Source organism: Formica exsecta, unplaced genomic scaffold, assembly GCF_003651465.1.
Source record: "Formica exsecta isolate Colony F162 unplaced genomic scaffold, ASM365146v1 scaffold556, whole genome shotgun sequence".
Lineage (NCBI taxonomy): Eukaryota > Metazoa > Arthropoda > Insecta > Hymenoptera > Formicidae > Formica > Formica exsecta.
This window is the reverse complement of record NW_021852808.1, coordinates 36,457-62,668: the sequence shown is the minus strand read 5'-3', so window position 1 is coordinate 62,668 and position 26,212 is coordinate 36,457. Positions and strand designations below refer to the sequence as shown.

Below are 26,212 nucleotides of genomic sequence, written 5' to 3'. Positions count from 1 at the left end.
TATCTCTCTGTCTTTTTCCCTCTCTCTCTCTCCTTCTCCCTCTTTCGGCCCGCTCTTTTAAGTCTTCTCTCCTTCTCTTCTCCTCTATTCGCGTTTCGTGCCCTCCCTTCGTCCTTCTTTAAACTTATACACCCCCTCTCGTCTTTCCTTCGCCCTTCACTTCCCCTCCTCGAACGTATCTAAAGGCACTCTGGTTCTATCGCGTCGTCGATCCATCTCCCTCTCCCACGTATCCTTTTGCCCGTCAGCTTATTATGTAATCAGAATAACAATAATTTGCTCCGAAACTGTTTCGACTGTTCATCAATCTGAGTGACAGCCGGTTACCCGCGGCTATGCGTAAGCATCGGCCATTTAGCGATCCACCGGCTGCGTTTCTGGGGACGGCAGGTGAGCATAAAGATAGCATCCAATTATCTCCATGCGTTTTACAAGTTATCTATCGATGACCCCATATTGTGCGATTCATACTGGATCAATAAATCCGAAATCGCGCGATGAAAAATCGTGACGACAAATATTCAATAGAAATCTAGACGCAGACTGAGCGAGAACTTTCATTTTAGAGCGTGTTACGAAATATTATTATAAGAAAATATAGAAATAGCGTAAAATAACGTTTACAGAAGTATAGTAGTAGGATGGAGGAAAATATGAGACGAGCGTTGCAATGGTATGTACAGATTTTATTAAGGTTTAGAGAGTGAATACGATTGGATTGTGTATTCGTGTCTGCATATGGATGTGTATGTGTGTATCTTTATCATGTGTGTCGTGTTAGTCCGAAGAATGAACGTGGGGTTTAGGTAGCTAGCCTCGTCCTAGCCTCGTGTGCGCATTCACACCACATAATTGAGATTCGCTTTGAAACCTCTTGTTCCTTTATTTTTTTTTTTTTTTTCGCTTTGTAGTCTCTCTGTTTAAGTATCTCATCTAATTACCGTTACGCAATAATTCGATTAATCAATAAATCTGTAATAATAAATCCGTATAAACGTTGAGTGGTGTGCGTGAGTGAACTAGTGGTGCCGAGCCTGTCGTAGGATCGGCTAGGAAGTCTCTGTAGTAACCAGCGGTAAACGTATCACAAGTTATGTAGCATTTATTTATTCATTATCGGCGCGAGTGTTGGAGGCTCGAGGTCGATCGTGTCTAACATCGTGTGTCCGTATTAATGCACACCCCATCGGGGAATTTAGATACCCTTCTCTAAAATAAAATCGATATATCGTCACTGATAAGCGGTGCTTTAATCAGTGACATTTTCACTGAGTTTAAGAGAGTAAGTTCCTCGCTCGCGAAAGAAAACTTGTCCCCCCCCCCCCATTCATAAAAGGCGCTGACCGATAACGGAGCGTATCTCCACCCCTCCCCCCCTCCTACCGTTCTCTCTTGTCTCTCGCCCGATTAAACAATTTGCGCTTTCAAATTAACAAACGCTTAATTAATCGCTCGCTGCAAAGGGCGCCGTTCCCCCGAAGGAGAAGCTTCACTTGGATAGTATTGTCGACGACGCTTTTCATCCGGAGGAACAAGTGCTAAATCCTGATAACGCGAATCCCACTCGTGTACTCTCCGCGACGTCGATCTCCTCCAACACTCGGAAGTATTGTAGTTATAGCGTGACGCAGTGCGCGCCGCGGCGTCCGCTAATCGCTCCGCCGTTCCCACCCCTATAAATAGACGGGACGCGCCGGCTGCCGCCGCGGGCGCGCTCTGCGCTTAGGTAATCGTTCCTTTTTATTGTATATCAAACTTTATAAACTGTAATACAATGTAAACCTGTAAAAAATATACTGGGTGGCGGCGGCTCTGTATAATATAATAAGTAGTATTATAATCGTTATGGTACAATTGTGTAATTAGTATAAATATATCGTTATATCGTATAATCTGCGATGTGCTGCTTTCGCTCCGTACCCGAGATCTATCTCTCTCTCTCTCTCTCTCTCTCACTCTCTCTTTTTCTCTATATGTCCTCATTCATACATATATATCATGCAAGGAGATTCATTCTGTAGTTGTCACATTCTATTCCGTTATTCACGATTCTCACCATTGCACTCTTCTTTTTCTCTCTGGTTCTCTTTCTCTCTCTATCTCTCTCGCACACTTTTTCAATTTCTCTCCTCCTCCCACTTACTTCTCTTTCGTCGTACGGTAAAATACGAGCGATCCACCGATATCTACATATTCCACTTCTTACGAGAAATGGTATATGTATATATATATATATATATAGTGGTGTACAAGCGCGTCGCTCTTTACGTTGGTTATACCACGCTTTTCGAAAGACGGCTTTAAGCTAAAAGCGTTCCCTCGACACGTTAATTCGCGTATGACAGACGCTTTTACTTAAATCGTGCCTAAAAGCACGAAGTAAGAATATCAGTCTTTGTTCTTCCCTTTTCATCCTCACGTGCCGAATACGATATTCATGGGGTTTTAAGCGTATTTATATTAAAAGCTGCACGATTAATTATCAAAATTATGACACTAGTTATAGCGTTTTTGTATAGTAACAAAAATTTCTCTATTAGACTCATGTCTCGGATCTTTCATTCTGTTCTTTGCCAAACATGGTAAGTTTTTGTCACACGTGCGCGAAGATGTTTCTCAAAAAAGATTTTTTAAATGCTCAAATAAATAATATCTAAAAAGACTCGTATAATTGTTCCCAAAAATAAAAGAGAAGTCTGTAATTAATCGCAATAGCTGATAGGGAATGCAATTACTATCATGCAAGGTTAATAATTATTTATAAATAAAAAAATAACAATTACATAATAATTTAACAATTATTTTTAACAAAATTTAATTAAATAAACTTAATAAATAAATTTATTATATAAACTAAATAAATTTAATTTAAAAAGCTTATAAAATTAATTAAAAAATCAACGTAAATATTTATATACGATTTTATATTGGGAAACTGAGAAATCGATTAACTTTGTCATATTCGGCCCCACGCTTACGAAAGAGAAGTCAATAAAAATTCGGATATCGATTAGCGATTATACGAGAGCGAGAAGCGCGCGCTGTACCGTTTACCGTACTACGAGATAACAATTCTACAGTATACTTTCATTCATTCGTTCATTCATTCGTACGTTATCATACGCTCGGGGCGAGGCTAGGGCGATTTAGGAACTACGGTGACAGCACAACCGATGCAAGTAACTATTTCATCTGTTTCGTTTTTCCGGTTTCTGTTTCATTTTATACAATATGAAGTCCTTGATGAGATTCGAAACGGCGATTTCTGTGTCGGTGACATCCGCGATAATGCATCGTTACTCGTCGAATGAAAAATAATAAACGCGAAAGGGTGCTGTGGGGGTGGCGGGAAATCATCTGGGAAAAGTAGAGATCCTTCTGATGCGAGATAACGTGCGGCCGAGGAACAGATCTTGTACGGGCTACCGGTAACTCGAACCTTCGAGGCGTGTGCCGTTGGTTGGTACACTCCTCGGAAGAGAAGTCCCAGAGACAGATTCGTACGGGAGCGCGTTTTACCGACATCGTTCGACCATCTCGAATACCGGCGCGAATACTCGACTTTCCATTCGACTCGTATTCGGCGGGAATATTCGCGGCTGTCAAGACCGGATCAAACGACAAATCTTATTGTTAGTCGCGTAAGATACGTTGCGTTGACTTATTATTCGCGGCAACAACGCTATTACGCAATAATATCGAGCTTTACACATTTGCATTTTTTTTTTTTTTACGACGTAATCGCGACACAGAAATCGCGTATTCTTACAATGTGCTCGCCTACTTCGTCATTTGTGTTTTTTTGCTTCCCGCCTTTCCTTCCTCATTCGATTAAAGATTGTATCCGAAGAACAATATTCTTTCGCGACGCACAATTATCGATAAATATACGTATATGTATAATATATGTATATATAAGTATGTATACCTATATATTACGCATAAATAATCGACAGCGCGTTTATCTCTGATTTTATGTACAATTGTATAGATTACACAAAATTAAAAATAATATTTTGCGGAGACGCATCTCCTTCTTTCTCACTATCTCACTCTCTCACTCACTCATTCTCTTTCTCTCTCTTTCACTTCTCTCATTTTTCTGTTCAATCTGTCTTTCCCTTTCCCTTTTTTTTTCTCCGTCCATTACTTTCTCTTACGCAACAAGTAAAATAATACCATTTCTGTTTTCTTTTTATTTAGTGGAAAGTCGTATTATAGTCATTTTCATACTGTAGGAACTTAAAATGGTGACTTCATTGTGATCGGAGTCTCGGAGAAAAATAAAAACATTCTGTCCCATTCGTCAATCATACCGGTGTCTATATATAATATTCCGTTCATAAAAAGCTCAACCTTTTTATAAAACGCTGTCTTTTCGTAGAACGAAGATTTATAAAAAGACCGAGATATATATAAAATTAGTTTACAAATTAACAAATATAAAAAAAAAGAATTCGAAACTTTTTTAAAAAAAAAAAAGCATATACTACTCACTCAACTGAGTAAAAGATGCTGAACGGTTTGAAAAATCAATCTCCTCGGAAGCGGGAGCTTCTTTTGAATGAACACTACATGCGTTCTTTACTGCAAGTCTCGAACCCTCTTTTCTCACACCCTAGATAATGAAAATAATGACGCAGCGTTATTTATAAAATGTCCAATGAAAGTATGCAGTTCCAACTTTCAGATACAAACCTTCCGTGTTTTTCCATTCTTATTTTGTGCACGTGTGTGTATTACAACATTTTAACATATTTTAATGCGGATTACCATTGCATAATTAATTGATAAGAATTATAATTATTTATAATTACTTACGCGCCAATATCTCGTCGAGCATATAATCGTTCGAGCGGACAAACAGTACAAACAATTTTACCCAAATTTATTTAAGATTTTCTTTCGCATTCACCGTTCATTTTTCCACTGTCTCTAATGTGTATCCATTTAATATATATTGCTTAATATACATCGCGCGCGCGCGCGCGCGCGATCTCAACACAACATCGCAACGTAAACAAGCGAATGCGCCGATTTAAATTCAACTAACGTATGTGATAAGCGTAGTATCCTCTTTTACGATAATAAAGTAACCAATCGATACGCGTCTCTCTATCCGCACCCTATGCGACAATGATAATGCTCCTTTTTCTCTGTGCCTGTATGTGTTTCCTCGCTCTCTTTCTCATCCTCTCTCTCTTTCACGCATTTTTCTGTCTCTCTTTCTTCTTCCTTTCTTTCCCTTTCTCTATCTCTCTCTCTCTCTCTCTCTCTTTCACGCACATTAGAATCAGCTCATCTTCTCCCTCCTTTAAAGCTCTGCGCGTCGTTCTTCGCGAGAAAGGCGAAAGCCGATGAACATCGCAATCGGAGGCAAAAGTGTTCTCATATGTTTAATGTTCTAAAGGAAGGGGATCTACGAACAACGAAACGTTAATTGAAAAAAGAAACGTACCGACCGCTTCTTTTTTCAATCACCTGCAAAATAATACTGAATTCTGCACACATAAGTGCCTCTCTATCACAAATATATCTATATGCGTAACATTCATGTACCTCTTGCACGCACGTTCACACGCATACGAGCAGTCATTGCCTAACTGTATGCTAAAACCTTTGTGCGACTCATCACATACAGTTAAGACGTAATCCTATGTCTCTATTTCTTCTCTCGTCACACAACAGAGTGGATAAAAAATTGGTAAAACCATTTTCAATGTGGCTGTACCATCTCTTACGTCTGTTGCTCGAGCGTCGTTTCGCGGTGTTCGATATTAATTATTGAAACAAAATTATCTAATGGAAACCAAAAACGAGAGCTATTACAAACGGTTATTACAAAAAAAATATTTCAAATCTGAAAAAAAAAGAGAAAAATGCAGATGTTTCTGTCAATATTCGGCAAATGTTGGTCGATTAAAAAACGAGCGTTAGAACGAATTTAATTAGATGTATCAATACTATCACTGATGATTTATTTAAGTGCAAGTAGACAATATAAGTATCGAAATGCGTTATGTGCATTTCAATGCTTATATGATGTCGAACAATTGCGATAAATATCTTATTAATTACGCGCTATGCATACGTTTACGTAAATTTCTATACTTTTAATGTGCAAAAATGTAAATTTTTAATATGAATGAATGTATCGACGTTCACGTGAATTTATCTGACATTGTTGTAAGTCGCGGAAGGAAAAATGAAAGAAGTTGTAAAATATAATATATATAGCGAGATTATAAAAAAAGAAATTTGCAAAAGAGTAAATAATTCTAAGCGCGACGGAAACCGATGGTACAGCCCGCTAGAGCAGTTATAAACTCTTTTGAAACACCCTGTATATATAATATATAATATTAATAGTCAATAATAATATCAGTTTGTATTGTACAGGCTGTTCCGGGGGGTGCGGGGTCCGAAAAACGCTGTGGTCTCTTCAATCTTTATTTCAAACCCTCTTCATACGCTCCCTCCGTCGTTTATGCTCTACTTAAGTTGCTATTTTATTATTATTATTTAATATTACTATTATTATTTTTTCTCATAATATATCTTATCTTATTTCTTTCTAGGATTAGTAAAGAGTGTGACATAACGGATCCTATCATATGATTCTTATCTTTGCCATTCCTCGCCATTTCTTATCTCTCTTCCTTTTCTCATTTTTCTTCTTTTTTCTTCTTAATTTCTTTAACGAAATAATCGTATCGTTATTATAACATTATCAATAATTTTTATCATTACCTTTACAGTTTAATATGTAGCATTTTTTTTATCTATCGTAGATTTGTCTGTGGCTATCCCTGATGTGTTATTACCCTGCGCTTCCGTCTGGTTGTCGAAATATTGTTGTGAAATTGTGGTCTACGATTAAGAGTTTGTATTCAACGTTTGCTCCATATATTTCTCTTCCTTTCATCTCTTCTTTTCGAATATTCAAATCAGCATAATTTCGGCAAGTCCAGCTATCGGTGCTACGGACACGTAATATCTTTTTCTTTTCGCGTCAGTATCATCGAATCGAACTATTCCAATAATTATACCGTCATGCCCAATACTTAATTTTCGTTTAAAAAGCATTTCGCGTTCCGGCATTTTAAGATCAGCGATCGCGCGTGCTTGCCTCGTCCCTCATCAAATTATCAGTTCGCAACAAGTCGGCCAGAGATAGTCATTCGCCAGATTCGACAGATTGAGCGATTTTTCCATCATTCGCGAGTCGTCAGATTTCTAAAAACGCGTAACACACATCGCGAAAAAACACGAACAGAACGATTCGCGTAGTTAGCGCGGAATAAAAAACAGTCAACAATTAAAAATATTATTTACAGACGTAACGTGTCAAGGGGAAAGGGGGGGGGGGGGAAGAGGAAAGGAGATGAGCGCATTGAATCCCTAAAAAATATGCGTATCGAGGCAATCGCGCTAACGGCGGATCAGGTTCTCGGGGATTGGCAAACGGGAAATCTTGGCAAGTTCGCTGTTATCGCGTAATTCACGGCGCGCAATTCGGCAAGATTTTTTTTTTGTTCCTCGTAGAAATAAATAGAAAAAGAATCGCGGACGACTCGCGCGAAAAAGTGACGATCAATCGATTTCATTGTGTCGATAATGTATCGTTGTATTTCATTTCGGTTATATTCGAGAAGCTCGATTTAAATATGCATCGCTGGTCAATGCATTTCGATTAAAATGTAAAAGCTATATAAACTAAACTAAAAACTAATTTATAATTAAAATAAAATTAAAGCACATTCACTAAATTTAAAGGAATATTCGATTTAAGAAAGTTAAATTAAATAATAATTTTATCATAAAAAGACTAGAATTTAAACAGTTTTTTTTTTTCATCAAACAACAAATATTTTTTTATGCTTTTATATTTTTTATAATTTTTAATTTATGTAATTTTAATATTTTAAATTTATATATTTTACAAAACATTTTTCAACAATGAGCAATTCTATCTCGAAAAATCGTTGCTAGATAAATTAACTAGCTAAACAATTTAGTTTACTCTGGTTAGGCAAATTAGTTTAATTACACGTTGATATAAATATGCCCATATGTTCATCACTATTTTAATTTAGCTGGTACAAGTATACTCAGTGCATCACTATTTAAAGAAAAAAATCAACTAGTTGATTTTTTAAAATAATGATGTATTGAACATACTTGTACCAATAATACAAATCAACTTAACAAATATAAATTATAGTGATGCATTTTGCTAAAATCTTAAACTTTAATCTATAATAGCATATAATAACAAGATCAAAGAACTTAGTATTATTCAACAGAATCTTTTCATTGTTCATTAAAAAAGATTGAAATATCTACACAGTTAACGAATCCAGTCAAAAATAGGTTAAAACGAGTTTTCCGACATATCATCGTCAATTAATTGTCATATGTCATATATTTAAGAAAAATTATGTCTTTCATAATTTCAGAATTGTTATCTGTCAAGAATATGATCGTCATTAAAAAAGATTGAAATATCTACACAGTTAACGAATCAAGTCAAAAACAGGTTAAAAGTTTTCCGACATATCATCGACATATCATCGTCAATTAATTGCCATATGTCATATATTAAAAAAAAAAATTACGTCTTTTATAATTTCAGAATTGTTATCTGTCAAGAACATGATCGTCACTTTTCGTTCAAGACGTCCGTTATACCGACAACGATCATAATATCATTCTCAGAGCACAGACATTATATATATTTTACGTAATCGTTTGCAATACTATTTGGTATATGATGTGCTTTTGCAGCAGGAACTATTTCAGTAGCAGTGATGCGAAAGTTTTCTCGATCGCGTCGGCGAAATTTCTCGATGTCGTTTCGTTCGCGCGAAAAGATCCGACAAATCTCGGTTCGCGACATTCTCCTAGAGATAATCGGCGAACGATGCGTAAAGTAAGACGATGATCCTCGCTATCGTCCATTAGTTTGTAACCGAATCCGAACGCGAACGAATGAACATCGTCCATTAACATTGAAAGGGAAAGATGTACACTTGAGAATCTCATTATCAAGATACACTTTTGACGACTCGTTTTATATTCATTCAACGAGATGTGTGATTGATAGCCATTTTTAACAATCTATCGATAGTAAAACGTATCGAATAGACGAGACGCTCGTTGAGACACAGTTTTTAAACTGCGTTCGCCGAGAGCTTCGCTATCAAAAATAGCGATTTTGACAATAATAGAAATCTCACGTGTATATCCGGCCCGACGGAAGAAAGGCGAAACCTAAACAATGGCAAGCACAGAAACGAGCGAAGAGCAATTAATGCCGCTTAAGCGTGGATCGAGCAAAAGCTCGAATGTTCATCGAGGGTGTATCCTGGGAGAGCTGCGAGTCGGTTGGTAAAAGTCAGTCTTGTGAAGGATATTGTGAGAATTCGCGCGCATGTAATTTATCTTTATACCCCGCACACCTGCGATAAGGAGCTTCACGGAGGGAGTCGCTCGATTAATTATCGCGATTAATTAACCCAACTGATTGCAAGAAATGTAAAACTGTCTCTTCCCATCCACGAATGAATTTCTCGATTCTAGCTACGTGTCGTTGCATCCGCATTTAAATCGATAGTTTCATTCCGATGAGAGTGTATATTAAAAATTCATATAATCTTTTGAATTCGTAAATACAAAAGTATGTACCGCGATAATTTTGGCCGCAACATCTTGGGAAGTTACGTCCAAGATTTATTGTATTCGCATTCGCGGTGCACACTCGCGGATCTTCGGATTTATATGCAGCAGTATATAAATATGTACGTCATTCGTAACCAAAATGGCTAATCGACCATCCGCCAATCCTCGCGAGCAAAGATAACAAATCAATCGTCGCTTAACATCAACACGTACCTTGTACAGTATCCAAACGGTATTCTACTTAATTCTAATCCGAACCGTTCTGTTGTAGCAACGCAGGCGCCGATTGTGTCGGTTGCGGTTGCATCGACGACGACGACGACGACGACTCCTGATGATGATGATGATGATCGACTATAGGCGACGGTGTTTCGCTGGTCTGCGAGTTCGTCAGATCACCGTCACCGTTGCCATCTCCACCACCGCCTGGACATCCAATTCCGTCGCCGCTTGAATTCACGGACGATTCGAAGGTTTTCTGCTCGCTCGGAGGTAACATATGCATCATATTCACCGCCAGAGGATAGGGCGCGGCAGCATAGTCGGGGGCGTAGAAACCTTGCGGCTGCGTCATGTTGCCGCTAATCAAGGAGCGATGGGAAGCGAAGCCGCTGTTGTCACCTGGATGCTGCAACGATAGACTGGCGAGCGCGTGGCTCATCTGCGGTGACTGCTGGACGGGCTTGATGTTATTGTTGTTCATAATCTCGGGAGTGTTGGTGCCGGTACAATTCCTACGCAGTTGCTCCAGCTTGAGACTCTTCCCATATTTACCGCGCACGTACATCAGCAAGCTATTATAAGGAATGCCAAACATGCGACTAGCTTGCGACGTGGTGAGCTTCTTTTCCCAGACATGCGTCAGAGCTAATGTAAGTTCGCTATTCGTCCACGATCTCGGCGGTCCTCCTCGCGGCGCACTATGTTGCCCCTTCGGCCTGTTCACCGCCATCGTGCGGCTGTTGTGATCACTCCATCTACGTTGTGATGTTCCATCGCTATCGCTCCGATGTTTTTTCGTTTTCTTGGGAGGAGGACCAAGATTTGGGGCACTAAAGATGTTCTGCAACGTCTCGTGATTGAAACTATCCGCGAGAAACGAGTCTGATGCGAGAACTGTCCTATCATACCCGGTGTGAGGAAAAAGTCCGCCGCCGAGAGTCACGCCATCCAATGGTGTAAACATCGACAAGGAATTGCGTCGCGGTACTATCGACGGCTCCTGCTGCTGTTGCTGCTGATACGCATGATGGGGCCTACCGGACCCGTGTGGACTGTCTTCGCGTGGATGATGGCCCTGCGGTGGAGGTGGCGGCAATGAAGTCTGCCCGGGTAGCCATTGGCTCGCCAGATGGCCGAGGCTTGTCAGGTACTCGGAGGGCTGCGTTTGCGTCAGAGACATCGACGGTATCACGGTGGCGACCGCCGCCGCTACGGCCGCCGCCGGTATGTCTTGTATGGAGCCGTCCGGATGCATCAGACTCGTTCCCGTAAGCGGCGAACCGCGCGGACTACTCGTCGCTTCGCTGCCCTCTGTCTTCACACGATGCTGTTCCAGTCCGCTCGGCGACATAGACTTCTTCATCGAAAGATTCTCCGCCATATCTTCTTGCTGCTGCTGATGTTGTGAATTCTGTTGAGCGTTGATCATTTGTTGTTGATTATTTCTGTTGATCATTTGTTGAGAATACTGAGGTTGTTGTAGTTGCAGCTGCTGTTGCTGCTGCTGTGCCTGGTGCTGGTTACCGCTGAGATTAAGAACACTCGGCAATGGACTCAAACTGGCCGGCGGAGTCGGGCGTCTGCTCAAATCCTGCGGCAGCAGTTCGCCGGAACGTCGGCGCGGACGCGCCTGCTTTCGACGCGGCATTAGCGGCGAGCCACAGCTCTCACGGATGCCAAAGTTCATATGACCAATGAGCGGTTTGGTTGGATGGTCCCTCGTTTGTTGAAACAGCGTCGGCTTTATCTCCTTTGTGTTCTCCAACGCGTTGTCATCCTCTTCCGGAGTGCCGTGTCGCGCGTCGTCCGGCGTGGTAAACTCCAGAAGAGTCGACGAGGATGATGACGGCCTGGGTTCTTCCGACACCAGCCTAGGTTCCGACGACGATAGACCGCGCACTTGCAGGCATTCCGCGGCTCTCATTAAACCTGGTAATTCCTCCTGAGCAATCTTCACCTCGCCGCCATACATAAAGTCGATCAGCGTGGACAATTCATGATTCGAGAAATCCTTCAGAACGATCACGGGATGTTTGCATGGATTCTCCGCGAATATCCTTTGGAAGAAAGGACTGCAACATAAAATCACTTCATGATTAGAAGCTTGTTTCGAAATTTTGCTAGTCGCGCAAAGAGATAGCATTCTTCTACAAAAGATCGATTTACGGTTAATTAAACGTTACGGCGCACAATCGCCCACGAAACTTTCGCATCGCGCTACTTGTAACATTACATGCATCGCATGGCGAAGAAACGTTACGTGTCTTCGCTCAGTAAGATAGAACGGTCGGCCAGAAACCGCGGGCAAAAAGCCACCGCAAGGATTAGCGTTACTTCTCTGGATCGAGCGACTGAGAATCAATCAGATGGTACAAGACTTTCGCTCGTTGTCAACTTTACGTCACACGTCCCGGGCGCGAAGCGAGAAAGAGCGTTGCGGTGTAACGTGTAGACGGTGACGCGGCGCGGCCGTCGTAAACCACGAAGGAAGGAGCGACGAGGAGAAATTTTTTCACGAATAAGAGAAAGACTCGCGCGAACGCAAATACTACTCTCGGTTTCAGAACGCGACGTTTTTTTAAGACACATTTTGTACACTTTTGTCAAGATTGATAAAACTCTCTCGACCGATCATTTTCAGTCGAAGTGCAAGGAACTGCTAGAGAAGCAAATAATGTAGGAAGTTATTGTCACGAGATATACAGGCGAAGGCGGGTTTATTATAGAAAGCTTTAAATCATCGCCGTCAAGCTAATATATTTCTTATTCTCTGTGCAATAATAGTACTCCTTTTCTTTTAATGGCGTTTCACTTGCAATGACATGAGTCATATTATCGGTCTCATGATCTCTGAAAATTTGTTGTATCAAAATTTTTCATTCTTATTTTAACAATGAAAACGTCACATCAAATACGAAAATCGCTGTTTCAATTGATTTTACTGTATTTAGAACACCTAACTGTAACAATTTCTTACATTGATTTTTAAATTATTTAACTTATAAATAGTAATTCTATATTAAATCAAGCACGTATCAAGAATAGAGATTCCACATTTTACGCGCGATGCTTATGATGAAAAAAATCATTATTATTATACAAATTGCATAAAAACAAATTATATAAAAAAATGTGTATATAAGAAAAATAAGTTTAATGAATAGAACATAATTTTCTGATACCATGTACATTTAAGAAGGAATATATTTAGTAAAGTAATTTTGTCGTGTGTGTGTGTGTGTCTGTGTAAAGTAAAAATGCGAAGAACGAAGGGTAACGTTGAAAATTTTGAGTATAAATCTTTACTTTCATCACTTTTTTAAATATTTTACTGCGATTAAAAAATTTGCTTCGTGAGACCAGTAAGATATAAAAGTTGGCATAGCCTTACGGTGGGATAAAATTTTGTTAAGAATTTTTAAACTGAAACACCTATATGTATAAATGTTCTCACGTGTACTACTATTAAACAAATTAATTCTTCTATTTTTCTTTTATTATTCACGCATTGTCATGAAAAAATTTCACAAATTTCACAAATTTCCTTGTCCTAATCTTTGAATACAATGGTTAGTTTGAAAGAATGCATAGTTTAAAAGAATAGAAGATAACGAATTATTTATAATTATCTACCTTAAAATAAAATAAAATTTGGTGTGAAAATAAAGTTTTGTATTATAAATAAAAATTGTGTTAAGAGAGTGAGGAAGAAAATAAAAAAATAATATCAAAAAAAATATTTATTAAAAAATATATAAAACTTCTGTTCTCTTCTCTACCTGCAGGCGCTGAGGACGACCTTGTGTGCCTTGACGCTGGTCTCGGCGCAGATCAGGGTCACGTCGACCAGATTCTCCTCATGTAGCAGCTCTTGGAAGAACTGTTGTATGTGGGCTTGATGGTTGTTCCACCGCAAAGAATAGAGTGATTGAACACCCATCCTGTCGGGACTGTTCCCGACGCTCGACATAGTTCTTCCGCCGCTAGCGCCGGAAGCTGGTGACTTACCAAAGTCGCCACCTTGTCCCGCCCCGTTCTCTCTCGTGCCGTATTTTCGTCCTGCGTGGTCCTTCCTTTTCCATACACGCTCGTATGGGACCACGTATGCAGGAAGGCAACTCCCTCTTCGTTCCTTCTCCCCTCTTTTGCCGCGTCGTCGCTATTTTGCACCTAAAATCCGTGAATGGTAGAGGGACCGGTTAAAAACGCAGCTCACCAAGCGGGTGGGAAAGGGAACGAATTCTCCGAAACAGAGAGAGAGAGGGAGAGAGGGATAGGCGACGCGACGTTCCCGAAGGTCATGAAAGAACGATGGGTGGTTTCGAAGAGGTACTCCCCTCGAGTTTTCCCGCCGCTCGGAGTTTCGGAGGATCTACGATGGCGATGTGCGCTCGCGCCGATATCACAAGTCAAGCTATTAGAAAGTTTTTGCAATACCGTGTTTCGAGATACGATAAACGTTAAGTCGCGTGTTTCGTACGAATAAATCGGCAATTTGAGGAGGGGGGAGGAGGAGGGGACCACACTTTCCACTTGTATCACACTTCTTCATTTCTCATCCAACAGATTTCAACGGGATCTAGCGAGACGAGAAATTTAGGAGCTCTTCATCGACCATCCAATTTTTACAAACGGGCATCGTTGTTCTTTTTTACGAAAATTATATTGTATAAAAATATTATATCTGCGTAAAAACATTTCATTAAATAAAGATTGAATAAACTGTTATACGCAAAGGTAGATGTTTGTTGCAGAAAGTAAATCCAATTTAAATTTCTATGGGATTTCATACAGACGGACATCTTTGAAAAAATTAACGTTTGTATCGGAAGCGGATGATTTCGCGAAGATTGTAAATTATATTGCATTACGCTAGCATTATCGTTACCCGGATAGACAATTATCAAATATGTTCCCAAGAACAACACGCGCGTTAATTATTCATCCGATCGAATGCGTAATAATTATTATTGACAAAGTTAAGAAACGTTTCTTCAGAGGGATGAAGGAAGATTATTATTTAGAATTAAAATCTGGAATTGAAGTTTATATTATATTCTTAGTATAGGATCAAGAAAAATTCGTGCCCTGTGCAAACTAATCAGTTTTAGAGAAAGATTAATTTTTCTGAAAAAAAGATTTTTAGAAACTAACGCACCATCCTGCGTTAGTTTATTGGCCAGCAAAAATTCAAATTTGTAATTATTATTGAATCGCACTTTGAGCGTGATTCACTCCCTTCCCCGAGTATTTAACAGCGACGGACTTGCTTCATCGACGATCGAGTGTTTGGCTATGAATAATTTTGCGCCTGGTAAAAAGGGGTAACCTCTCGGAAAAAGGGAAAGACTGGCGGCCATACGATCAATTTCGCACGCTTCCTACGGTGTCGGCCACTATTCAATTCGTTGCGAGGGAAATTTTCCGAATCGACACGCGAAATCACATGAACGGATCACTTTGCGGATTCGAAAGTTATATCAATCGCATCGAGAGACACCCACGCAAGATTCCAACAGAACGAAACGGCAATGAATAAATTCTCTCTTTCTCATTGTGTCTTTTTTTATCGTTGACTGACATTCTACCATCCGGCCCTCTTGTGTGGAAAGTTATTAGAAGACACTTATCTAAGAGTAACTCGTCTTTATCAATCATCCGTTAAATTACAGCGATTCGTGAACTTGTCGAGAAAATGTACGTTGCACCTACAAGCAAAGCTTTTGCGTGTCATTATTTTTATTAACGCTTCCGTATAATAGTACGATTTTAAATTAGGTTGATAGTGTGTCCAATAAATTATACTTAACAAAATTACAAATACATTTTTAATTAGCTCGTGTGTACCCACTCCTTGCCCTCTCTACGTCAATAAAATACACCATTTAACATACAGGTAAGCGCACGCAATTCTAACGCAATGGATGACCCTTGAGCCCTTGCACGTTGCTCTAGTCATCTGTACGCGACACAAATCAAAACAGATAACGTAATGTTCGCGCGTTCATGTGCGTTTATTTTATGATTAAAACATAATTAATGTAGAAAAGGTGGCACACATGCGTAGATTGCGATATGATCCGGAACGAGCGCGCGCACCTCTTCAACGTCACGTCATTCGCATATATGCGTAAATTGCATCTTGTTATAACGAAAAAAAAAAAAACCAGTTACAATATATCGATAAGTTACTCTGGGTGCAATTATATTAACATACAATAACAATACAATACATGCAATAACAATAAAAATAACGAACTTGCTCGAAAAGTGAAAAACATAAACGTGCGGCGTGCGAAATAGGAGAATCCTCTCGCGTTCAATTTGCGTTTGAAAGAGATTCTACGTGAAACGAATATCCTTGATAGTGTTGGGATGCTAGAAAATCTCGAAAAATCGATATTGAATAGGATAGAGAGATTTCACTTAAGTTTGTATTAAGCGTCAAAATTACTGTCAGTTATCGGCGTTAAATAAGCAATTAATAAAATCGCGTTCTACCGGCATCGCATAATTAACTGTTAGCTGACAGCTCTCTTACGATTGTAAACAATTTCTCTCGTGGAAGGGACCGAGGTAGGCGAATACGACAAACAGCGAACCGCAACAGAGTACAAACGAGAACGACGAGTTTCAATGTGTCACGCGACAAAATCAAATAATCGAACTCGCTTTTCGACCCACTACCCTTTTACATACTTCGACGACGAGCGTAAAAGCGACGTTAAAACGCGTACGGTCGCATTTCGATGGCTTTGATGACAAATCGCGAGACTGGAGAACACTTTTCTTTCTTTTTCTCTCTCTTTCTTTCTTTGACTCGATTTGTAAAGCGTGTCCCAGGGAACCGCCGAACCGGAATACGTCACTGTGCGCCGTCGAAAACTCCCCGCAAGTTTGTTGTCAAACTCGCACGTGTTCAGAAAAAGCGTGGATTTACATCGACCGGTACTCTCTCGCAATATCCCCTTCTTGCTTTTGCTCCATTTTTCTTTTTTATTTTTCACATCCGCGTTTCGAAGAGATCGTTGCGCGAACTATTAATCAGTAACGGTACATCGTATACTAAACTTCGTCGGACGTATATGTAGAAAAGAGCGAAGATTAATGTCGATGCCCGCGATTCACGCGATACGTAAACAATCACAATGGCTAATGAAAGTTTGAGATTTCGGAATGAAATGACGGAAATATGCGTGACAATTTGCTAGTCGATTGACGAGATCGGATTCCCACGTGCTTCAACCTTCAACTGGCTCAACCTCGATATCCAAGAGATATGTGAGAAAATTAATTGCTGCATGGTATCATTACGATTTCTGAACGAATCATTATCCAATTATATCTCTGACAAAACAAGAAGAAAAGTAACTAATTTACTGTAGTAAGTAATTTATATGTCAGAGAAACTTTTATTACTGATAAATTAGAGAATTCACAAATTGTCTTCTAAAATACATGTGTAGCGTTGGTTTCGATATATAATAAGCATTTTTCCATATTTTTTTCCCACGTTTCGCAAAAATTTTTGAAACTTTTCCTTTAGAATGCATTTATATCCTCTATGTCATAAAAAACGCGTATGCTTATTTTATAATTTTATAAATATATAATTGTATAATTGTAAATATTTTTCAACATATCGATTAATCAGTTTTTTATTCTTGTAGAATCTGACAAAAATTTAATATTAATATTCTAAATTTTTCTATTGCGTACTTTCCGACGAAAATTACAAAGTATGTGTGTCTTACACAAATCGCGGAACATAAATTTTCGATACCTGATTGAAACACGCAAATGCTTGTTGTATGAGAAAAAACTACGCTAGACAACCGCGTAATCTGTTTATTAGTATTGCGTATATTAATCGTCCGATTCCGTTCCTGTTTTACCAGAACTCGTATACGTTATACTTGAGAAAAAAAAACTTAGAATAAGCTTCAAAATTTACAGACGCAGAGCATTATAAACGTCAATTTAAAATCGGTTCGCAAAGCTCGCAATCATAAATACCAGACATGCAATGAGGTTTAGAGATGATCATCACACAAATCTCCGAACAATGGATGCTGCTAGTTGAAGGTTAAAGCACCGGTCTCGCTTGAATGATCTGATCGAGCTCTCACAGATCTACGATTCGATCTCACGAGTTCGATTCCTCGATCCAGTCAACGTAGTAGAATCTACGAGAAATCTCGTCATTTCAAGATATTATCTTGAGATTCATCGAAATCCTTCGACTCGTGTGTTTGCAGATTTTTTAGCCACTAGAGAGAACTTTTTCGAGAGAGAATGCAATTACAAAATCGAAAACACATGGAAGAGCAATGCACAATCGCGCCTACGCGCTCGCGTTCTATGATGCACTTGCGCCACTGACAATCTGGAGGCTCACTATACGGAGGATCGAATCTTTTATCGGCACTCAACTCACTTTGTGATCGTCTTCGAAATCTCAAATATTTTCGCAGAATATTCGATTGACAAAGGATCACGCACAAGGCGCCGGTTTACTACGCAGGAATCTTGCGCGGGAAGACTGCAAATCTCCAGAGACACAACAAAATATCTCTATTGTGTAAATGTGCGCCAAAAGAAAGTTAGGGAACGAATCAGTGAAAAAGAAGGAACAATAAACAAGGAAAACAAAGAGGCACGCACTTGTTTCTTAGTATTTACTCTGCTTAGCTGTATTACGGAAAAAATATAATAAAGGCGAGTAAACAGAGATATGTAATCATTAAATAAAGTTATATTATACAACTAATTTGTATGCTAAAAGAAAATCGTAAAATTTGATCTTGTAAAAGTTCAATTAACTAATACCACATAGCCAAACCGAGAAGCGAAAAGACACATACCGTTGCAAAGAGGTCTTTAAAATTATAGTAAAAAAAAAAAGAAGAGAGAGAGAAGAAAAATGTACGAGGGAGTCGGGGAGCGTGGCGCTTCTAAACGCGCGCGCGATCAGCTGATTCTCACTGTCACCCACCGTGCAGCCCGCGGCGAGAGAGATCACAAAAGCGCACGAGGAAACTATCGGGCCGCGGCTGGCTCACGTGGCAAATTTTTCCAAAAGTATATTTCGGCACACGCACACACACGTGTAACACATTGCGGGACACCGCACCAAAACAATGGCGAGCACCTGCGAGCGAGATATCCCGCGTTATTTCTCGTCGCGTGTATCTCTGGGTAAACACCGCGCGGCCGGGTAAACACTGGCTTTCACGAAGTCGGTCGTGGGACACCGGAAGGAATTCACGACGGAGGGTTGAGATACAGGGATAATTGTCGCGCACGGGATCGACTGTCCGGAGGTAACACGCGTGTGTGTCGCGCGAGGGGGTGGTCGAGAGAGAACTGACCGTGTCGTGCGGGTTGCGTGTGCGGCACACAGAGCGGCGTCGGCGACGGCCGGTGAGTGAATGCGCCGTGACGTTAGGCGCCCCTCCTAAGATTCCCGCCCCTCTCGTTCTCCTTAAACCTCACATGCTCCCTCTCCCCATCTCTTCGTTTCTCAAGCAGTCGGCGCGTCTCTTTCTTCGCGGGACGCTCTCGCTCGCTCGCCGGTTAGCCCTTTCCCTTCAGCTCTATCCCTCTCTCGCTCATGTGCGATCTCCAATCCACCTTCCTTACCCCACTCTCCCTTCGGTTTCTCCACCGTCACTACGCTCTCCCTTCCTATCCGTCCCATCCTCGCGCGTACAAGCCGGCTCGTTCGTTCTCTCTCCCACCCTCTCTCGCTCTCTTCCTCGCCACCCTCGACGTTTGTCCCGCGCCGCTCCAACCAACGCTCGCGGACCGCGAACTACCCCTTTCCTTGCTTTCTACTTTGGGGAGAGCCGCTTGTTCCGATGCGAGACGCGCCGCTTCTTGTTGCCCTAACTCGTCGCCCCCTCACCCCTTTTCACCACCGGGCGCGCGCGACCTAACCCTCCTGTATCTGCCGGAATCGCCGCGCGGTTCCTCGGGATATCAACGGCCGCGAAAAGTTCGACGCGTTGGAGACACCATGATTTTTTTAAATGCGCTCTTTGTTGCAAGTGATATTCGCAAATCTTGATTAATATTCGATTTAGGCGATGAAAATCTTTTGAGTATTTTATCGCGGGGGGGGGGGTTAACAATTGTCTTACAATATTTATCTTACGTACGGTGCATTGTAGTGCGCAAGTACAAGTTTGTTTAACAATTTAGAGATACGTGCATTTAAGATATATCATATCACATAGCAACTGCAAAAAAAAAAAGAAATTATAATTTTTCACTATTTTTAATATCTTTTGCGTTCACTCTCTGGATAATTATGATTAAATAGATTTGCAAATAACGCTTGCTCAAAATCAAAGACGTCTTAATCCTATACATTTGTCAACAATAATTAAAAAAGTTTATTTGGAAAAAGTTTTTAGGAAAAAATAAAAAAAGGGTTTTCCACAATTATCAGTCGCAACTATTAAAAAATATAAATTCAAATATACGAAATAATTGGTGTCAATGTACAAAAGTAGCCGTGCAAGTAGTATTCGTATATCATTACACGTTACACGCACAATTTTTTCAAATTTTAAAATAAAGTTTTAAATTTTTTTTTGTATGCATAACAAATCATTTAACGTACTACGTGGAATAGAATTGCACGTAATTATTAATAAAATTTAACTTGTTAAGGCAGAAAATAAAAATGCCCTGTTGCATATGCCTCACGCACGCACACATGCCGCCTCTCCGATATTTATAAAAAATAAAATGGTATCTTTACGCACAATATGTTACTAAGAATAAACGGCATGTAAATAACACCTCATTACCATTCACGTCATAAAAAATCATATACATGCCTATTCCCTTGACTTTTTCCGATTCCATCGTAGTATTTCGACATGATTCTTTCTATTTCTTTTTTTCGTTTCAAATATATAAGATTACGAATACAATAATTATGTCGTAAAAATTGTCTATTTAATCTTAACGGAGGGGACCAATTTTTATGAGAGATTTTATTCTATAATAATATATAAAAATAAATATTTTTTATAATTATCTAACAAATCATTAGACAGAGATTCAATTTTCAAATGCTATCAGAAAATCATAAGTCTCCAAATGCATTAGATACTTTGTCGAGTTGTTTAAGTCTATCGGGATTCAAGAATTTAACCCTCGAAAAAGAAATACCTGTGAATTCTGAGAATCTCGTCGTCAATATTTTTGGCACAATGGCGTCCCCTTCTTGGTCCCCTTGTTCGCAATTATCTTCCGTGTGGATTGTGTATCGGTTTACACTGAACGAGAGTCCTGCGAAAAACTGAATCGCATCGCCGTCGAAGGCTCGATCGACGGCGTGTATATTAAGATGATCAAGACACGCGAAGAGGTAACAGAAATGACGAAAACATCGACGATATGGTTAAGTAGTCAACGTTGCCGGCAAAGATGGTACTAGATCCAGAATCTCAATTCCAGAAAACAATATCTTCAATATGTAGGGCTATGAAGTTTTCTCGTCAAGCGAACGAGTCCAAAAAAAGGTCTTCTCTTGTCTTCTGTTTTTCTTACAAAACTAACAAAAATAAAAATAAAAATTTTTTGGATGCGTGATATTTAATTTATTGTTAGTGATTACTATAAAATTTTTATTTTTTTATTCAATTTTTATATTTTTTGTTCTTTATTATAATTTTTATATTTTTTATTGTTTCAGTTCATTTTTCTTATTTTTTCTTTGAGTTAAAAATTAGCTATCTTTTAACATCGCGGGTCTTATTATTCGTACTTAATAATATAGATAATAAATGATAGTTACTGTTTAAGACGAAGCACCGACGTGAGATTTGAGATCCGAATCCAGGATCTTTGAAAAATTCCGTTCTCGAATCACGGCACTACACTGAAATATATACAAAATGGAAATTCCAGAGTTCTCTGTAACAATCGCGTATGTTCTGTGCGTGCGCTGTCACATGACCGGTCCTTGTAACTATTACCTCCAAATATCTTCGGAACGATGGTCGGAATAAATCACCAGGGGCAAGCACACACATGACACAATCACCACAAATAAATTGCGTAAACACGCGCGCACGTGTTTAAATTAGAATATTGTCAGTTGTTGACCCGTCGATAGGGCGATGACTATCGAGCAATCTCGCATCATCATCATTGTCATCAGCTCTTCATACGGCTTGGGGTCTCCCTGTGGGTCGTGCACTCACACGTATGAATACGTTGTATGTAACCAACACAACAAAGATATTATCCCTTCACAAATCGCTAACTTGCACCGTGACCTCCGCGCGCGTAATTCCGCAGGTGGCACGACGCATGTACGTTACATACACACGTATGCACCTAATACGCGGCGGGAAAGCGGTCGAGCGGTGACCGGACAACCTGGCTCTCAGAGCAGTCGAGTTGTTACTGCCTTGCTACTGAAAGTGGAGAACGAGACGAAGAGTCCCACCTCCTTGTGCCACCTCCAGCCGAGTGGGTACCAGCCCATCGGACCCTCCTTCCGTTCTCTCTCTTTCTCTCTCTTTTTCTTTTTCTTTATAAAAGTGTTGAGATCCCATACACGCAACTAAATTATGCATGCATTTACACATATTTTCACTTAAACTATTTCCGAGTAATCTTCACATACCTTCACATATCTTTATATGACACCTTCAATGATATCTTTAAACAGAAACAAATTTTTCAAAAATGATCTACAAAAGCCGACCTTTTTATATATTTTACCGTCATAAAGAAGTAAACTATGATTGTGATCTATTGTTTTATTTGCGTTTTTTCATAAAGACACAGTTGGATGAATAAGTCAAAGTACTTGGCTAAAACAAAATACATTGATAAGTCAATGAATATTTTTCAAAAAAATGTTGTTCCCTTTCCTCTCTGAAGAATATAATTTTTTGAAGAACCTATTGTTAGCATAATAAAGCAAAGACTCAGATAAGACTATGTGAAAGATTAAAAATCAAGTCCAAAGCGAAAAAATATTTTAAAAGAAATATATATATATATATATAGAAAGAGAGAGAATAACATCCATTTTATCCATGTACGTCCTCTTCGTGCACATTGTAGTTGTAAGAAAAAAGAAAGTTCGTTTAGAACATTTATGTTAGAAATATTAAGATACTTTGAAATATAACGGTAAATTGTAAACTGTAAAGCATATCTGTGAAACTTCAAGGGTTTAAGAAAAGAAAAGAACAGAAGAATACCTTGTATCTATTGCTAACACCATCCCATGTTAACTCGTAAGAAATTGTCTTACATGTAGGAAGAAATTGAATGATTATTTCTCGTATCTCACATATTTTATGTTTTCTTTTTTTAATTTTTCATATATATATAATCATATAAAAATTTTTTTTATTTTAGTTATGAAGACGGGCACATATTAAAAATGCTCGATGAAGAATCACGTCAATCGACAAAAATTCCCTTATATTGCGTTTCACATCTCAGTTAAAAAGCGCTTTCGCGTCATTATGAAGTATCCCGGCCAAAAAGAATTTGTTAACAACATGAATCCCGCCTTTGCAATTGTTTGTGCAATAAGCCGCTTATGTTCGGACTCCGAAAGATATTACTGTGTGCGTGTATTTATAATTCTCGCTAATTTTCATCAACTCTCTTAATGTTCTTACCGGCATTACATCGGGGAGGTATAGTGCATTGAAATCATTATGAAGAAATAATATTCTAGCGACTTTTCGTACGAGAAACGGCGACATCGTGTATTATATGTAACAAAATATCGATAATACGATTTGCATGATGTTTAAAGAAGTGTCGCTTGCAATTTGCATAGAATTCACGAAATTTTATCTAGCCCTTACAACGAGTGTAGTCTGTTGAGATAATCGTCCTTCGAGATACATAACTACATACGATATATAACTTCGACATTTAATTATTAATCAATATTCTTATTTTAGTGTTATCTTTGCCGCGCCGACTATTAATATACGAATAAAGACCGACGATGACACTAATTATGTTAGAAGGGGACTTGTTTAATCTTATATATTTCTAGCATATCATTCCTAAATCAATCACGAATAATTTCGACAATTTCTTCATGATTAAGTATGTTTGTATATAGTTTATTTAAATAATCATAAATATATAAATAATTATAAATACTGATAGAATGAAATTTTTGTTATCAAAAATAATAGACCGTAAATTGAGATTAAACCACACCGTAAACTTTTTGGGACTATATATAATTTAAAATTTCATAAATAATTAAAGAATAAGAAAAATTAAAAACGAGATAAGATTATTCTTTCGATGCACATTTCTACCATCGAAACAACATGACATATACAGTATAGTGTTTTGTAAAAGTTCTGTAAAACTCAAATTTAATGCATCAAGCATCGTTTGCATCCGCGTAAGCATCAATCGTTTCGATTCTGGTTGAACTATAATTAATAGCAATCCGAAATATTTTTTAATAAACATGAACACTCTCTCTCTCTATAATAGAAAGCGATAACGTTCTTACACCTTGTTTCCCGACATATTAAAAGACGTTTTTCTTCCGAACCGATGGACTTCTTGAACTTATACGATTATGCAACATGCGAGAGGGATCTGTGATGGATATTAGAACAAACCTTTCTCGATTATCTGCTCATACCTAAAACCCTTTTCCACTCTGCTGAACGGTTAACACCGAGGTGCAATTTTATCTTATACACACGATACCGTAATGCAATGTTCATATTTACGGCCTAATGCAATGAGGCAAAAAAATGTAGTCCTTAAATGTAGACCTTTTGGGCTTAATACCTGGCGAACGACAAAGGATGAATGTTAATTTATTCCGTTGAAGTTTAAAAAATACGTAAATCATCTATGTAAACATCATATTTATTAGCATCCGATGTATTCGATTCGCTCATCAAGACGGTACGCCAAGGAAAATTTGTACGCGATATAGATGAGAATATCACTCGCTTTTCTTTTCGAATATTAATCCATATATTCCTTTTTTTATTCTTTCGTGTTACCGTCAAAATATAGCATACATTAAATATACGGCGGACTGAAAAAACTACAATAACGTTAATTGAAGGCCATAGAAAGTATAACCCGCTATAAGAAAATTGTTTTCTTGAGAAGAGAAAAAAGAAAATATATACCGTAAATACACAATGCCTCAATACAGCGATGCTTTCCTTTTTTATTTTACTTTTATTTTTATTTATTTATTTTCATTTTTAATTAAACAATGATGATAAAAAAAAATCTTGTACTTGCAATTATCATTACATTACATCCGTCCGATATTTTTGTTTCCACTATATGTAATAAACGTCAATTCTAACTAATATTTAAAAAGAAACAAAGAATGCAAATATTTCAAGAATTCCGTTCATTTTCACTTGTTTTTCCAGCGTGCACCAACTGTTAGATGAATTATATTGTACCGAAACTTTTGTGAAACTAATTATTACTAATTGCAATGAAACGTTATAGCGCAGTGCGACTTTCGAATGATAACGAGAGATCGATCATAGTCAATCATAACGGCCTAACTGGAGGGTTGCCCGGCGCCACACAGCCGAGCTTCTCGAGACATAAAGCATCGCTCGACTGGTCAATTCGCACGGTACAGGTGTCCTCGAGTTGTATATGTGCCGAGCCTCCCTTGAAGATTTCATCATGTGGGGTAAGAAAAAGCAACGGAGCAAGACTTAAGCCATAAACGAGGGTGCATGCCTTCACCTGCCGAGAAAAATTCTACAACGCAAACTAGCTAGTGCATGACTAATCGCTACATGTGCCATAAAAACTCGAGAAAAATTACTTCTTTGCGACAAAGGAAGATAGAGAACGAGAGAAAAAGAAAGAAAGAGACTGAGTAATAAAAAAGAAATAGTTGACGAATTTTTCGGTTCGAGTAAACAGTATGCTTACTCATGCACTTCTTTTACTCCATTAAACGAATTCCTCTTCGCCAAAAGAAAAGAGAGAGAAGTACACATATAATTTCGCACAATGAACGGAACATATTCGACCTGTTATTATTGTGCCAAAATATGTATGGTAAAACATTAAATAAGACAGAAAGAAAAAGAAAGAGATAGACAAATAAATGAATAAATAGATTAATAAAAGAAAGAGGAAGAAAGAGAGAGACGAAAATAAACGTGTAAATAAATGAGACAAATTAGATGTATATACTAAACCTAAATATTTATAAACGCATGTATTATTTATATTTATTCGTATATAATTGTAAAAATAATTAGAAAAATCTATTAATATATATAATATA

General features: G+C 38.6%; 1 protein-coding gene across 3 annotated transcripts; it reads right to left on the bottom strand.

Moving 5' to 3' along the window:
• Nucleotides 1–8,193: 8,193 nt before the first annotated feature.
• Nucleotides 8,194–21,454, bottom strand: LOC115242005 (protein jim lovell). Of its 3 annotated transcripts, none has more exons than XM_029818007.1 (3): nt 21,088–21,454; nt 13,683–14,073; nt 8,194–11,975 (listed from the first exon to the last, which is right to left on the bottom strand). In XM_029818007.1, exons 2-3 carry the CDS (start codon nt 13,871–13,873, stop codon nt 9,929–9,931), a joined length of 2,238 nt encoding a protein of 745 aa, XP_029673867.1. In that variant the 5' UTR covers nt 13,874–14,073; nt 21,088–21,454; the 3' UTR covers nt 8,194–9,928. The 3 variants fall into 3 exon arrangements, with proteins under 3 accessions (XP_029673867.1, XP_029673866.1, XP_029673868.1); XM_029818006.1 differs by lacking the exon at nt 21,088–21,454 and adding an exon at nt 19,275–19,386; XM_029818008.1 differs by lacking the exon at nt 21,088–21,454 and adding an exon at nt 17,920–18,073.
• Nucleotides 21,455–26,212: the final 4,758 nt, after the last annotated feature.